This window comes from Oryx dammah, unplaced genomic scaffold (assembly GCF_014754425.2).
Source record: "Oryx dammah isolate SB20612 unplaced genomic scaffold, SCBI_Odam_1.1 HiC_scaffold_10, whole genome shotgun sequence".
In the NCBI taxonomy this organism is placed as follows: Eukaryota; Metazoa; Chordata; class Mammalia; order Artiodactyla; family Bovidae; genus Oryx; species Oryx dammah.
Window position 1 is genome coordinate 5,753,371 of NW_024070194.1, and position 16,959 is coordinate 5,770,329.

Below are 16,959 nucleotides of genomic sequence, written 5' to 3' on the forward strand. Positions count from 1 at the left end.
CCAAAGATAAGGAGGCAAATAAGGAGGAAACAATTCCCAGAAGCCCCCAACAGATGTCCAGATGGTGCCCACATGGCCACCCTTGACCGAGGCTCTATCTAAGAGGGACGTTCCTGGCTGGCTCAGGCCGTCGCCGGTTCACTTCGTGGGAACGGGGGTGGGGCCATCTCCCTAAACACCTATTTGATTCCTGAACAAAATCAGATTCTACTATATTCCACTCGCGAGGGAGAAACCCCCAAATGTTCTTCTCTCCTTGGTATGTGAGCCGTTGATCTCCTTCTGGGTTGGGGGGGTGGGTGAGGGGGTGGGGGGCTGGGGAGTGGGGGAGTGCCCCTGGGCTGAGAGGGGAAGAAGGACAGCTCATGGGTGGGGGGCATTTGGGCTGAGGCGATGGTGGTTTGCACTCAAGGGTGTGGGATTGCAGAGATAACATTTATTGAGCACCTGCTGTGTACCAGGCCCTGTGCTAAGGGATTTCATTCCCTCATCATTTAATTCAGCCCTTATAATAGTCTTATGAGGAAGGAACTGTCCTTCCCACTTTTCAGACCAGAAGCTGAGACCAAGCCTTGATCTCGTACGGTGAGAGGCTGGGCTGGAATAAGTGCTAATGGTAACTGACTCCCACTGCCACTCACTGGGGTTCTGGCATCCTGACAGGTGTGCCACCTGGATCAGGTCATCTCCTCCTCACCTCATCCTCATTTCACCCATGAGGCACCTCGGCTCGAGGATGAGGCACAGACCACCTGCGGTCACCCTGTTTAGCACTTCCCCAGATAAGCTGTGAACCCCGTTGCCAGAAGGCCGCCCTGTGGGGCTCCCCAAATTTGGAGAAAACCCTCCAGGGCCTGTTCCATGGCCTTTTTGGGACTATTGGCTTCGCCGGCGGGTAAGCTGGATAAATAAACAAGTGGTTCAAGAAACTCCTTTGACTCTTGATGTTCTAAATCTGCTGGAGGCCACACGAGGGTCATCCAACTGCCTTGACAGCCGACATTAAACAGGCAAATAAATGAATCTTTAATATGATAGCAGGAAATGTTAAGTACTGTCAAGAAAAACAAACCGGTTCAAGACAACAGACAAGGTTGATGGGGCTGCTCGAGACCAGACAGGCAGACAGGGAGGGCTTCTCTGAAGAGATGACAACTGAGCAGAGCTGGAGGGGTGAGGGGTGCAGTGGCAAGAGCCAGCTGTGCACAGATCAGAGAGGAGTGTTCCAGCCAGAGGGAGGAGTGAGTGCAAAGGCCCTGAGGTGGGAGTGAGTCTGGCACACTCGTGAGGGCCCAGGAGGTGGGTGTGGCTGGAGCTAGGAGAGAGGAGGGCAGGGAGGTAACAGTGGTTGGGGGCAACGTCCTTACAGGACGCTGTGGGCTGAGCGACGTGGAGCCATGGAGGTTCTGAGCAGGATTCACTAGAGGATCTGATTGAGGTTCTACAAAAGTCCTTCTGAGAATGAATTGCAGAGAGATGAGGGCAGAAGCCAGGAGGCCAGAGGAGAGTAACGACTCCTCCAAGGGCTATCAGTAAGATGAAGCAAAACCTGCCTTAATTCACCAAGCAGTGAGTGGCAGACACAGGATTAGGATCAGACCTCCTGGGCCCTACCTCCACGCTCTGCCCCACAGCCTCGGAAAACTCACATGTGCGCAGCACTTCTAGTTTGCAGTTCCCTTTACTGACAAGCCCTCATGGATTCTTCACAGCAACCTGCCAAGGTAAAGTACAACTCTGACCTCTCTGTTCCCAGATAAGGAAGTGGCTTAAAAGAGGTGAAGTTCCCTGGCCAAGGTTAGTGCTAGTAGCTCAGTCATGTCCAACTCTTTGTGACCCCATGGGCTGTAGCCCGCCAGTCTCCTCTGTTCATGGAATTTTCCAGGCAAGAACACTGGAGTGAGTTGCCATTCCCTTCTCCAGGGGATCTTCCCAACCCAGGGATTAAACCCGAAATGGCAACCCACTCCAGGGTTCTTGCCTGGAGAATCCCAGGGACGGGGGAGCGTGGTGGGCTGCCATCTATGGGGTCGCACAGAGTCGGACCCGACTGAAGGGACTTAGCTTAGCCTGCGCTACAGGCAGATTCTTTGCCATCTGAGCCACCAGGGAAGCCAAGGCTTCCCAGGTGTAAATGGCGGTGGGAGGTGTGTAGGTCCAGGCCTTCCAGCTGGGAGCCCAGTTCTCGCCAGCGCCCAGGGGTGGTCTCCTGCAGAGCCACTGGCACCAGAGACCAGCGCTCTGTGTGCTCCATCGTGTCTGACTCTTGCGACCTCACGGACTGCAGCCCACCAGGCTCTTCTGTCCATGGGATTTCCCAGACAAGAATGCTGGAGGGGGTTACCATTTCCTTCTCCAGGGGATCTTCCTGACCCAGGGATTGAACCCATGTCTCCTGCACTGGCAGGTGCATTCTTTACCACCGAGCCACCTGGGAAGCCCAGCCAGCCCTCTAAGCGCCAGGTGATGGTAACAATGGCCACCGTATTCTGAGTGCGTACTGTGCTCCGGAACAGGTGATGGACTCAGGCTCATTGATTTGTCCATTACAATTGTGAATGGGCGACTCGGAGCCAGATGCCCTGAGCTCTCGCGTCCCCTCCACTGTAGTTCAGTTCAATTCAGTTCAGTCACTCACTCGAGTCGGTCTCTTTGCAACCCCATGGACTGTAGCACGCCAGCCCTCCCTGTCCATCACCAACTCCTGGAGCTTACTCGAACTCATGTCCATTGAGTCGGTGATGCCATCCAACCATCTCATTCTCTGTGGTCCCCTTTTCCTCCCGCCTTCAATCTTTCCCGGCATCAGGGTCTTTTCCAGTGAGTCAGTTCTTTGCAATCAGGTGGCCACAGTATTATTGAGGGCAATATAGGGGCGATATAATCCAGCCCAACCCCATTGCACTTGGACCAACAAACAGAATAGAAAACTAATTAAATGGTCTCTAGCCCTTCTGGGGTGGGGATGAGATGGTGGGGGGAGGGGGCGAGGGGAGGGCAGGGGGAGAGTCTTCCGTGGTGGGGGATACTTAGGTGGAGGGTGGAGGAAAGGCCCCTTCCCGCCCCTCCCACTTCTGTCTCTCCTCTCCCACCATGGGACCCCTCATCGTAGCACTTGCCTCTCTATCCCCGCCACCCCTCCGTCCCCCCATACTCCTTTCCTTCCTCTTCTTCGGGTCCCCCATCCCTGCTCAACAGCCCCCCAACCCCCGCAGGATCCCTCCTTCCCTGTAGTCACCCCCCTCTCTCCTACATCACCCCTCCCGTCGTCCGCCTTCCCTTCCAGCTCGCATCTCCCCTCCCCGGCAGCCGCACTTTCCGCAGCTTGTCCGGCCAAACCCCCTCTCCCGGGCCAGCGGTTGGGAGCCTGGCCCCTGGAGCTGAGCCCGGGAGCAATCCCACCCGCCCTGGGGACCCGGGAGCGCTGGCGGGCCCCGCCCCCGGCGGGTGGGCGGGGCGTGGGATGGGGGCGGGGTCGCCCCCGGGACTGGGTCCCCTTGGCCCCGAGGCCCCCGAGCCAGCCTCCCGCGCTCCGCCGCCTCAGCCTGGACGCTAGCCCTGCCATGTCCTGGGTCGTGGTCTTCGGCCTCCTGGCCGCGCTGCTGCTGCTGCTGCTGCTGACCCGCCGGCGCACGCGGTGAGTGCCCCCCAAGCCGGCCGGGTCCCGGCTCCCCCCACAACCCGGCCGGCCCGCGCGGCCCCGGGCTAGACAAAGGAGCGTCTCCGCTCGGGCGCGCGCCCCCCGGCTGCAGCCAGGCGGTCGCCCAGCCCGCTCAGGCCCGTGTCGGAGCCCCCCAGCCCCGCTCCAGTTCCCCGGGCAGGAGGGGGTCACCTTCCCGCCGTCCCCACCATCCGCCAGGCGAGCCTGGAGGTGGGGGTCCAGGTTCCGGTCAGGGGGACTTCTGCGCTCATCTCCCGCCCTGGGGAAGGGGCCAGGCCCAACGTTGGGGAGATGCGCGCGGGAAGGTGCCGGGACAGGGGTCCCAGAGGGCTGATGACGCACTGCACACACTAACAGGGCTGGACCGCAAGAAGCTCAGGCCTGGCCCAGAGCTCCGCGCCAGTACCTGAGAAGGGGTTTCAGTGAGAACCGGGGTGCAGAGTGGGTGCGTGGGCACGCCCTGTGTGACTCCCGGTGGAAGAAGCTCTCTCCTGCCCTTCACCCTCTGACTGCGCCCTGCACCAACTCCGCATCAGCCCCCAGCCCTGCTCTTAGCATCGTGTGGGCAGCCTTGTTCCTCACCCCATTACACAGATGGCAGGGTTGAGGCCAGGAAGGCAGAGGCTCTGAAGGATGCCCTCTTACCGGGCCTGGAACCACCTTCCACAGGATTCCCCGACCCAGGGGAAGGGGCTGAGTAGTCTCGGTGTTTCCTTCTGCCTGAGAAACGCACTCCCGAAAAGGGGACTCCCTTCTGCTGAGGTCCGGTAGCCTGGCAGAGAAGGAGAAACAGATGTCTCACCTTCCTAGTCCTAAAGATTCTCCTGCTCCTTTGACAATCTGCCATTTAGGAGAAAAGTAAAATTTAAATCAAGGAGATGGCAGTTAAGTCTCTTTTTTAAAAATGTTTAAAAGATTAATTTAAACTGAACAAGGAATTACATTTGACTTAAGCATTTATCCCATTATAGATAAGACTGAAGCCCTTCTAACTACCCTCCCAACAATTCCGTACCTCTCCTGTTGATTAATTTGGGAGGAACCTTCCAGATCTTTTTAAAAGTACGCCTTTTATTTTACATTGGTTTTATATTACAGGAAAGTTGTACAAAGAGTTCCCAGATACCCTTCACCAAATTCCAGCTATTGTTAATGGCTTACGTTATCGTGGTACAATCATTAAAGCTAAAAAAACAACACTGGCTTGTTAAAATTAGCCAGACTCCAAGCTTTATTTGAATTTCGTCTGTTTTTCCATTAACGTCTTCTTTCTGTGCCAGGATGTCATCCAGGGTGCCTCAGTGCCTTTGGTTGTCATATCTTCTCAGCCTCCCAGCTTTCCTCATCCACGCAGACATTTGCCCATAGATAACTCAGGGCAGTGAAAGTGTGTTTAAATCAGTGTGTCTGAAGCTTGCAGAAAATTTCTGGAAACCTTTTAGTTTTAAACAGTGTTGGTTGAATTTCCAAACAATGATTTCACCCTAGTTTTCTTCAACCTGTAGACATCTTTCCAGGTGAAACTTAAAACCATACATTCAATCATTTGCCTGGAAAAATGAAAAAAAAAAAAGACCACAGATAAGTTTCCCCATGGATTATGAATTATTTTTCCTAAGTTGTCAGGCTTTTTGGAAATGCTGTAAAGAGTTGTTTTTGGACTGCACCTCTGCTGTTTCCCTCTAGAGTTTCGTTTTGACATCTGTCCATGTAGCTCTATGGACTTCCCTGGTGGCTTAGCTAGTAAAGAATCCGCCTGCAGTGCAGGAGACCTGGGTTTGATCCTTGGATTGTACAGATCCCCTGGAGAAGGGAAAGGCTACACACTCCAGTATTCTGGCCTGGAGAATTCCATGGACTGTATAGTCCATGGGGTCGAAAAGAGTTGGACACGACTGAGTGACTTTCACATATAGCTCTATGGTGGGTATGAGGGTCACTGACAGCTGGTGGGGAGCGTTATGTAGACCATGGGGGCAGTTGCTTGGACCCTTGGAAGACCTCACAGGGACCCCAGTTGAGACCCCCAGTCTCATTTTCTTCTTCCAGCTCAGCGAGGGGTTACTCTTGTTATCCCTGTTTTACAGAGGAGGAAACTGAGACTGAGTCACCTGGATTAAAAATCTAGGCTGTAAGAATTTTTAATTTTCAGAAGAAATGAATTTTCACTCTTCCCACACATTTTATTCGGGATCGGAATGCCCAAAAGTCTTAAACCACATGATGTTAAGATAGTAAGAGAGGCAGCTACAATCAGATTCTTCAGTTCAGTTCAGTCACTCAGTCGTGTCCGACTCTTTGCAACCCCATAAATTGCAGCACGCCAGGCCTCCCTGTCCATCACCAACTCCCAGAGTTCACCCAAACTCATGTCTATCAAGTCGGTGATGCCATCCAGCCATCTCATCCTCTGTCGTCCCCTTCTCCTCCTGCCCCCAATCCCTCCCAGCATTGGAGTCTTTTCCAATGAGTCAACTCTTCTCATGAGGTGGCCAAAGTACTGGAGTTTCAGCTTTAGCATCATTCCTTCCAAAGAAATCCCAGGACTGATCTCCTTCAGAATGGACTGGTTGGATCTCCTTACAGTCCAAGGGACTCTCAAGAGTCTTCTCCAACACCACAGTTCAAAAGCATCAATTCTTCGGCGCTCAGCCTTCTTCACAGTCCAACTCTCACATCCATACATGACCACTGGAAAAACCATAGCCTTGACTAGATGGAAGGAAGGACAAATAATCAACTGCTGGAAAAGAGAGACATGAGACTGATGCTGTGTAGACAGTGATTCAAAGTTTGAGTCAAAACACTCAAGGCCATGCTTCTCCCACGGCTCATTGCTCGCGCCTGCTCAGCACCCCAGGGAGGTCCATTACCCTACCCGACAGCTGGGGTTAGGAAGGCTAAGTGACCTCCTTACGTCTGCACGAAAGTTATACTGTACATCTGGCTGGTTCCAAAATTGTTGCTTTTCTCACTCAAAGGAAAAAAAAAGCACTACTTCAGTCAGTCTGGAAAATCCCATGGTTGGAAGAGCCTGGTAGGCTACAGTCCATGGGGTTGCAAAGAGTCGGACACGATTGAGCAACTTCACATCACCTTCACCTTCAGTCCAGTCAGCTACTCTTGTCTTTACCTTTGGCCTTTAAAAAAAAAATCAAAACATTTTTTAATTATGAAAAATTTCAACTATATAGAAAAAATAAAAAGAATTGTATAGGAAACCCTTGCACCCACCACTTGATTTGACAGTTGATGATAATATTTAAAATTACAGATATTATGATATCTCAACACTAAGTATTTCAGCATACATGTTAAAATTTCTTTTTCAAAAAAATAAATTTCTACTGTCTTTTTTTTTTTTTTAGATGCATCACACATCTTGTGGGATTTTAGTTCCCTCACCAGGGATCAAACCTGGGCCCTTGGCAGTGAGAACAGAGTCCTAACCACTGGACTGTCAGGGAGTCCCCTAAAAGATAATTCTTTTTTTTTTTGTTTTCAGTTTATTAGTTTTTTTGGCTGTGCTGGGTCTTCATTCCTGTGTGGGCTTTTCTCTAGTTTGGGTGAGCAGGGGCCACCCTCTCGCTGTGGTACGCGGACTTCTCATGTCGGCGGTTTCTCTTGTTGAGGAGCATGGGCTCTAGCAGCCGTGGGCTTTAGTAGTTGTAGCTCCCAGGCTCTAGAGAGCAAGCTGAGTAGTTGTCGGATGTGGGATCTTCCTGACCCAGAGATCAAACCTGTGTCTCTTGCATTGGCAGGCAGGTTCGTTACCTTTGAGCCACGAGGGAAGCCGCCCCCCACCGGACCCAAAAGATAATTCTTAATATCTAGTTCCCAGTCCAAATTCAAATTTCTGCCATCAAGGTAAAGATTTTTCAAACCTGGCTCAGTTACCATGAGTGTTTCCCCTGGTGTGAGTGTGGAGTTAGGAAGTCTTGGGTTGGGACTTGGAAGTCTAACTCCTGGGCCCTCTGGGGCTAATGCTCTCCCTTGCGAGTATCAGAAACATCCTTCCTACTTTCCAGGCCTCAGTTTCTCCCATCTGTGCTCTGAGATAGCTCGCGCAGCTGGTCTCCCATGCCCCATCCCGCTGCAGCAGGCTGAATGCATTGGTCTTCCTCTTTGTGCTTGTGTGGCTGCTGCAGGGAGGATAGGAAGAGGTCTCCTGGGTGGGAGACCCTTTTCAGTGGCGGGTGGTGGGGGCGGGCAGGGAATCAGAGGTCATGGTGGCATCAGATGAGGGTTCTTAGAGGCACAAGGGCCGCTCTGGGCCCTTCCAGGATATAGAATTACTGGGCACAAATAACTCTGTCTCATTTCAACATGCAGTAACTGGAGGTCCCCAAATGGTAGTCCATGGCTGGATTCAGACCCAAGTGGGTGTGGTATGGACCACACAGTACAAGGGGAGAAAACTGGGGGAATCCACACACAAAGTTCCAGATTTCTCGCTTCTCCTGGAAGGTCTCGCGGCAATTACCTGGCACTCAGCAGCAGAACCCTCTCTAAACCTTGCCACAGTCCCCACCACTCCCTATTGCCTCTCTAACATGCAATTTTTCTACTTATCGCTGTGCTTGCTCTACTGTCTCTTTCTTTTATTATGCTGAGAAACAATTCTGTGAGTCTGTGTCCATTGCAAAAATGGGAAAACAACAAGCTAGAGCAAGACAGCCATGTGGTGTTTCTATCCCCTGGAGGCAATGAGAAGGAAAAGTGGAAGAGGGTTAGGGGGAACCCTTGGTGAGCAGCCAGCAGCCTGCAAGTGAATCCTGGGAAAGGAATGGGTTAAGCAGTTTAAATAGAAGCTCAGGAGGTTCCAACTCAACTTGGCAGCAAACAGCGTCTCTGGTCCCCCATGAAATCCTCCCCGAGGCCCTGAAGGAGTTGAGACTCCGGAGCAGAGAAGTCCGGCAATCCACCTACCCACACTGCTCAGCTAAACGAGCAGCTTCTGCTCTGGGCCGTCCAGAACATGGGCTGTGTGTCAGGCGCCTGACCTGCACTAGCTCCCTGAACCCTCTTTCAAGTCCAGGAGGCAGGTGCTGCTCATTGAGCACTAACTGTGTGCTTGACTCATTCATCTGAGACACATGCATTAAGCGCCTACTATGTCCCAGACAGAGAAGGAACTGGCAACCCGCTCCAGGATTCCCACTGTTCTCCGTACTAGGTCTACAGGAAGTGTCCACCTTCTGTACAGAAAGGATGGGATACGTCAAGGGGCCCAAAGGTGGGTGATATCCAGGCATGACTTCCTCCCTGATTCTCTCAAAGTTTCAAGGGAGAGAGAGACGGGACAGGATGTGGGGTTGGCGGTGAGGTCTGTGAGCAAAGAATGAGCAGGTCTTGAGGAACTCCCCTGGTGAGAATCAAGGCTCCCAGGAGGATCAGAAGAGCTGCCTCCATATCTGAACCAGGAAGGGCGGGCAGTGGTCAGCCGCATGGGCTGGAGCTGCGGATGAGAGGGTCAAGCCCGGCATCCCTGTCCCCCAGGGCCTGGCGGTGCCTCAAATCAGTGAGAGTGTCAGTGGGCAAGGCTAGAGACCGCAGACCCCAAAATAGAGCCTCCTCCGCCCTGCTGGCCTCCTGCTGAGTCACCCTGGAATGTGACTGGGGCCCGAGTTGGATGCCAGGCCCGTGGGCTGAAGGAGCCACTGGCACTTCAAGGGTCAGACGCCTGGGCCCCCAGTTTCCTGCCTTTGTCTGCACCTCCTCGGGACTTTTCTGGGGAAAGATGAGTGATGCCAGCAATAACAGCGGGCTCGCTGGGGAGCTCCGGGGGCAGCCTGAGTGAAAGGCATGGAAAGGAAGCCCCACCCACTCCCCTAAAGATGTCTTGGGCGAAAACCTCCTCCTGCATCTGGGCAGGTCGCTGAAACCTCTCTGTGTCTCAGTCTCCTCACTGGAAAAGTGGGGGTCCACGTGGCCACTTGGGGTGAATTGGGGCCAGAGTTGCATGAAGACTGTGGGCTCCGTAGTCAGGCCTGCCTGGATTAGAGACCTAGACTCTCCACGGTGGGCCCTCGGGCAAGTGGCTTAGCCCCTTCTGGGCCTCAGTTTTGTCTGCTGTAAAATGGGCTTGATAGGAGAACTTCCTTCTGCAAAGAATACTGAAATTTGTTGCTGAACCACGAAAAGACGCTAGGATCCTTGCCCTCTGGAGGAGAAGAATTCAGTCCGGGGCCAGAGACGAGGCTTGATCGCTCAGAGCTTTTGTGTAATAAAGTTTTATTGAAGTACCCAGCAATTAGACCGATTGTGGAATGCAGCGTAGGAATGAGCCCAGGACAGGAAGGCATTGTCTTGAGGGTCAAATGGCAGACTCAGGACTTTTGGAGTCAGCAGAAGTAGGCTCACATAGATTATCAGGCCCATCTGAAAAGTACAAAGTCAGAGCACAGAAAGTAAAGACATAAAATGACGTCACTTAGTTCTGGTCAGGGTGCCACCTCTTAACTCGAGTGTGATGCACCCATGAATCAATTCCTGGCACTTTGACAGCAGTGGGAGAAGAAAGAATAACCTGGTAAGGGCCTTCCCAGAGGGGCCTGAGAGATTGGCCCCCAAATCCCAATGTTTTTATCAGGACCTCAGTTCCTGGCTCAAATAGAGGCTTGCTTGACTCAGACTGGGTCAGGAGTCACCTCCCAGAGTTCAGTTAGTGCCTGTTGGAAAGCTGAGAGCTGAGTTACATGATTAGTTAATTCTAAAGCTTTAGGAAAACTTTTCGTTTGAGCAATTTCAGGAATTACTAATTGTCCATACTCGGACTGTAGCCATCCTTTATCAGTCATCTTTGTTCCTCTTTTCTCATATCTTTCTAATTCTTCCTCAGTGTACTGTGGTTTTTCCTGTTCACAGCACCTATCCAGATCAAAGGCATCTGCAGTGAGGGGTTTCGTAAAGTGCCGCTTTTCTGGCTTGACAGTCTGGTTACGTTGGTCTTCTTTACTCGCATCCCTGCTGTGCCCTTTGCAATGCATAACAGCTACTTCTTTAGGACAATATATAGCAGTTAAAAGTCTCTGGATCTCTCTGAAATGCTTAATAGGTTCTCCTATTGCCATTTTAAGCTCTTTCTTTCCATGTTGCAACATGAGCATGTAAAGTCAAGTAAGCACACTTAGAATCAGTGTAGATATTTACCCGCTGCCCTTTGCTTAACTCTAGAGCTCGGGTCAGAGCCACAAGCTCTGCTAGCTGAGCGCTGGTTCCCTGGGGGAGAGATTTTGCTTCTAAAATCTGTTCAGCCATCACCACGGCATAACCTGCTTTACTCTTCCCCTCCCAAACAAAAGAACTGGCATCTGTAAATTAGACAATCAGGATTGTCTAACAGGGTATCCATTAGGCCTTCCTGAGCTAAAGGAAGGAATTGGGAACATAAAGTTAGGAATTGGGAACAATTGTGATCAGGTGTTTCATTTTCCTTCTCAGGAAGGAAAGTGGCAGGATTTAAATTTCCACAAACTTTAAGCTTAGTTACTGGTCCTTCTAACAACACTGACTGATCTTTAAGAAGCCTACTGTCTCTCATCCAAGTATTAACCTTAGAATTTAAGATTCCACTCACATCATGAGAAGTCAATACAGTAAGATTTCATCCATGGATTATTTTTAAAGTTTCAGGAGTTAATAAAGCAATTGCCCCCATTACTCCTGGACAGTGTGGCCACCCACATTAAATTACGTCTAATTCTCTGCTTAGATAAGAAATAGGTTGCAGGTAAGGCCCTCTCGGGGTTGTGTCAAAACTCCCAAGGCCATACCTTTTCTTTCAGTGACTAACAAATTAAATTCTGACCCTGTGGGCAAGCTCAAAGTAGGAGCTTGCAGGAGAGCAGTCTGAAGAACCTTAAAAGCCTTTTGAGTATCTGGAGACCAAACCAGTCTGTTGGTTTGGGCCTGCTGAGTCTCAGCTCTAAGTTTATACAAAGGCCAGGCAGGTTCCCCATAACCCGGAATCCAATGCAACAGTAGCCTGTGATTCCCCAAAATCCTCTCAACTGTCTTAAAGTCATAGGTAGGGGATGATTTAGTATAGGTTTAATCCTCTCGGGGCCTATGGCCCTAGTCCCTTCTGATACGATTAGGCCCAGATATCTAACAGATTGTTGACAAAAGTGAAGTGAAGTGACGTGAAGTCGTTCAGTCGTGTCCGGCTCTTTGCGACCCCATAGACTGTAGCCTACCAGGCTCCTCTGTCCATGGGATTTTCCAGGCAATAGTACTGGAGTGGATTGCCATTTCCTTCCCGACCCAGGGATCAAACCCGGGTCTCCCACATTGTAGACAGACGCTTAACCATCTGAGCCACCGCTGAGCCTTTTCTCTTGATGCCTGGTAACCGCAGCCTGCCAGGAAGTTTAAGAAATCTTCTGAGGCTTGTGAACAAGCTTCCTCTGTGTCAGCACAGAGCAGAATATCATCTACATATTGTCGCCCCACCGCTTCGGAGCTTCTTATCAACCTGTCTGGGAACTGACTCTCTCAGTACCAGTGAGCCTCAGGCCGCATCAGGCATCAGCCGTTATCTCCAAGCAAGGAAACCTCTGGAAAATCCATGCTGCTTGTGTAGCCGCTCAGTTGCATCCGAGTTTTGCGACCACATGGACTGGGGCCCACCAGGATCCTCTGTTCGGGGGATTTTCCAGGCAAGAACACTGGAGCGGGCTGCCATTTCCTTCTTCAGGGGAATCTTCCCAGCCCAGGGATGTGTCACACGAGTGGATGTTCCTCGATTCTTTGTCTCGTCACAACAGAGATTTGGAGTGACGGACATTAAAGCCCCCTCTGCGCGTCACAGCTCTCAGGTCTTGGATAGACCATGTTATAGCTCTCAGGTCTCAAATAGACCATGTTATAGCTCTTAGACAAATCAGTGTTACAGCTCAGTGTTACAGCTCTATTTTATTTAGAAGACAGCAGGAAAGTCCATCTTCGAGGCTTGAGGGCACATCGATCCAAAGACATGAGGAGAAGAGTGCCCCAGTGCGTGGGGGAGAGAGAGAGAGAGAGAGAGAGCTAGCTTTGGCTCCTCTATTTATGTTTATCTCTCCCTGGGGCCTGTCCTATGTAAACTGGGCCAGCCAGGAGTGTTGTTTGTTTTACCTGAGGTCCTCCCTCAGGTCCTCGGACCTTCTTTTGTTCTATTTTCATGGGCTTTTCCCTTCCTTGTCTTTTAGCCACCACCATTTTGGACTCCTTTTCCCTATTTTACCTACCTAACATTCCCCCCTCAAAAGATGGGAGGCCCAATTCTTTGGGAATAGGGGCGTTGAGGTCTTTCTGGCTACTTTCTGCTGAACTGGGACGGCGAGGGGTATTGGGCCTCCCCCTCTTGCTAGTCTCAAGCCTCAGAGTCCTTATAGCGGTGTCCATCTAAGGGTGTGTGATATTTTCCGTGGTCGGCTGGAGTTTTCTATCTTTGTTGAACTGGCACTGCATGCTGTAGCTGGTTGACCTGGGCAGAGACAAAACAGGTTAGACAATTGACAGTACATGGAATAATCATAAGCGTCATCAGTATAGCATAACAAGGGCGAGTAGGGTCATTAGTCAACTTTAAATTCCCATCGCCAGGATGGCTCAAGTCCCTCCTTGTTCAGGGATCAGAAGATCTATCTCTTGTCTGTTTTGGAGTACAGTCTCTGTCAAGCTGTGTTGGCTCTTTAGAGCTATCCTGAGAAATCTTATCGCCAGGAACCAGATTTTGGGGTTGTTCATTAGAATGGCACTCATTGGTCCTGAATAGGTATCCAAGATCTCCCAGGGGCTCACAGGTGTATTGAGTGTCCCCTTCTGTCTTCTTCCACGGCTTGACTCATGAGTAGTGAATCCAGGAGTCATGTCCTGGTACCTTGACTGCTGTGGGGGTAGAAACTATTACAGGGTAGGGGCCCTTCCTGTGGGCTGGAGTTGAGCCTTTGGGGACCCATCTTTCCAGACTTTAATTAGGACTTGAGTTCCTGGAGCATATAGTGGTGACTCCTTAGAATCTTTTGGGTCTTGGTTTATACCCCACAAGTGTATATCCTGTTGGAATTGCCCAGTGGCCATGGTATAAGACTAGAGGGTCTGAACCTCTGGATCTGGGAAGAGGTCACTGACATAAACAAGAGGTCTCGCATATAGCATCTCATAAGGACTAAGGCAAAGCTGTTCCTTAGGGGCAGTGCGGGTGCGGAGGAGTGCTATTGGTAAAGCCTCCTTCCATCCCAGGGAGGTCTCCTGGGTTATCTTTTTTATCGCTGATTTTAAGAATTGATTGGCTCTTTCTACTTTTCCGGAAGATTGAGGCCTCCAGGCACAATGGAGATAATAAGTAATGTCCAATGCTTTCGAGACCCCTTCAGTGACCATAGAAGTAAATGATGTCCCATTGTCACTTTGTAATGACCTGGGCAGACCAAACCTTGGAATGATTTCATGGAGCAGTTTTTTTACCACCTCCTCAGCCTTCTCAGTCCGGATGGGAAAGCCTTCAATCCATCCTGTGAATGTGTCTATCATGACTAACAGGTATTTATACCCTTGAGAAACTGGCATCTGGGTGAACTCCATCTGCCTGTCCTCTCCTGGGTAGGCCCCACGTCGTTGGATGGGCTGGGCCAGCTGGGGTCTTTGAGCTCCTTGGGGGTTGTTTAATTGGCAAGTGGGACAAGAGGAGACCACCTGTCTTATGGTTGTTTGGAAGCCTGTTCCTCTGAAGGACCTTTCTAGTAGTCTTTGGAGGGCCTTTTCTCCTAAATGAGTAGTGGCATGTAAGGAGTTAACCAACTTCCATTGGAGGTTCCCAGGCAGAAAAAGGAGTCCCTCCTTTTGGAACCACCCCATATGATCTTCTTGAAAGCCCTCGCTCTTAGCTTTAAGAGTCTCACCTTCAGTATATGAAGGAGTTTCTGGCAAATTAGTCTGTGGAACTAGGGTGGCAACCCCTATTAGGTCATTGTTCTGTGATGCTGCTCTCCTAGCTGCCTGACCAGCCGCTTGGTTCTCTCGTGCCACTTCTGTGCTCCCTTTTTGGTGTCCTTTACAGTGGGAGACTGAAACCTCAGTGGGCAGATGGACTGCCTCCAAGAGTCAAAGAGTCTGATCACCGTATTTGATTGGGTGCCCTCGGGTGGTCAAGTGGCCCCTTTATTTCCAAATAGCTGCATGTGCGTGTAGCACCAGAAAGGCATACTTAGAGTCAGTGTAAATGGCTTTTTTTTTTTTTTTTCCTTTTCTCAGCTCTAAAGCTCGAGTCAGGGCTATGAGCTCAGCTAATTGGGCTGAAGTAGCTGGTGGCAGAGGCTTAGCCTCTATGGTCTCAAAATTGGAGACTACTGCATACCCAGCTCTTCTTTTTCCATCCAAGACAAAGCTGCTTCCATCAGTGTACCAGATTTCCTCAGGATTGGTCACAGGATCTTCTGACAATCCCTCTCGGGGTTTTGTCCAGTGGTCCAAGGTTTCTAGACAAGAGTGAAAGGGGAGAGAGCCCTCGGGGGTAGGCAGGAGGGTGGCTGGGTTAAGAACCTCACAAGGGGATATAGTGAGGCCTGGATTTTCTTTCTATCAGCATTACTTGATATCTGAGGATTCTTTGATCAGACATCCATAAATGGCCTCTCCCACTTAAGAGTTGTTTTACTTGGTGGCTGGTAAAAATAGTTAGTTTGCCCCAAAGGAGAGTTTTAAAGTATCTTCTATCATGATTGCAATAGCTGCAACATTTCGAAGGCAGTTGGGGGGCCAACCTCAGGTAGTTGGATCGAGCCTCTTGGATAAGTAAGCTACAGGCTGGGGCTCAGATCCCAACCTTTGAGTTAACACTCCCAAGGCTATTCGCTCTCTTTCATGGACATAGAGTTGGAATGCTTTTTCTGGGTCTGGCAGCCTCAAGGCCAGTGCCTGAGTTCAGGCCTGGTTTAGTGTAGCCTCTGCCTTCTTTTGAGGAGTTCCCCACATCAGCGGGATTGAATCATCTCATCCCTTTAAGCTTTCATATAAGGGCCGGGCAATTAGACCATAGTTGGGTATCCAGATTCTACAATATCCAGTTAGCCCCAGGAAAGCTTGCAGTTGTTTTTGAGTCGTGGGGGAGGGCAACTGGAGGATTTCTTGTACCCGATCAGAGGACAGCCTCCTGGACCCGTGTGTAATCTGAACTCCCAGGTAAGTGACCTTTGTCTCGACCATCTGTGCCTTAGCACGGGAGACTTTATATCCCCTTTCTGCCAAGAAGTTTAGAACCTGAATTGCATGTTGTTGGGCACTTTTCTCATCTGGAGAGCAGATGAGTAGGTCATCTACGTATTGTAATATTTTTCCATTATGTCCCAGGTCCAGATCTAGGAGATCCCGGCTAAGGGCTTGTCCAAACAGGTGGGGGCTATCTCTGAACCCCTGAGGTTCAGTTCAATTCAGTCGCTCAGTCGTGTCCGACTCTTCGCTACCCCATGAATCCTCAGCACGCCAGGCCTCCTTGTCCATCACCAACTCCCAGAGTTCACTCAGACTCACATCCATCGAGGCTGTGATGCCATCCAGCCATCTCATCCTCTGTTATCCCCTTTTCCTCCTGCCCCCAATGCCTCCCAGCATCAGAGTCTTTTCCAATGAGTCAACTCTTCTCATGAGGTGGCCAAAGTACTGGAGTTTCACCTTCAGCATCATTCCCTCCCAAGAAATCCCAGGGCTTATCTCCTTCAGAATGGACTGGTTGGATCTCCTTGCAGTCCAAGGGACTCTCAAGAGTCTTCTCCAACACCACAGTTCAAAAGCATCAATTCTTTGGTGCTCAGCCTTCTTCACAGTCCAACTCTCACATCCATACATGACCACAGGAAAAACCATAGCCTTGACTAGATGGACCTTCATTGGCAAAGTAATGTCTTTGCTTTTGAATATGCTATCTAGGTTGATCATAACTTTTCTTCCAAGGAGTAAGTGTCTTTTAATTTCATGGCTGTAGTCACCATCTGCAGTGATTCTGGAGCCCCCCAAAATAAAGTCTGACACGGTTTCCACTGTTTCCCCATCTATTTCCCATGAAGTGATGGGACCAGATGCCATGATCTTCGTTTTCTGAATGTTGAGCTTTAAACCAACTTTTTCACTCTCCCTTTTCACTTTCATCAAGAGGCTTTTTAGTTCCTCTTCACTTTCTGCCATAAGGGTGGTATCATCTGCATATCTGAGGTTATTGATATTTCTCCCAGCAATCTTGATTCCAGCTTGTGCTTCCTCCAGCCCAGCGTTTCTCATGATGTACTCTGCATAGAAGTTAAATAAGCAGGGTGACAGTA

At 50.5% G+C, this 16,959-nt stretch overlaps 1 protein-coding gene across 2 annotated transcripts in view; it reads left to right on the forward strand.

Annotated features, from left to right (window-relative positions):
- The first annotated feature begins 1,116 nt into the window (after positions 1 to 1,116).
- Positions 1,117 to 16,959, forward strand: part of PTGIS (prostaglandin I2 synthase) — a 67,207-nt gene continuing 51,364 nt past the window's right edge. Inside the window, exon 1 of one of the 2 annotated variants that reach the window (XM_040248173.1) lies at positions 1,117 to 1,261. In XM_040248173.1, the coding sequence (XP_040104107.1) occupies positions 1,149 to 1,261 (113 nt within the window). In that variant the 5' untranslated portion in view covers positions 1,117 to 1,148. Of the gene's footprint in view, positions 1,262 to 3,502; positions 3,638 to 16,959 lie in introns of those variants that run through there. The other variant, XM_040248174.1, reaches the window with a different exon arrangement.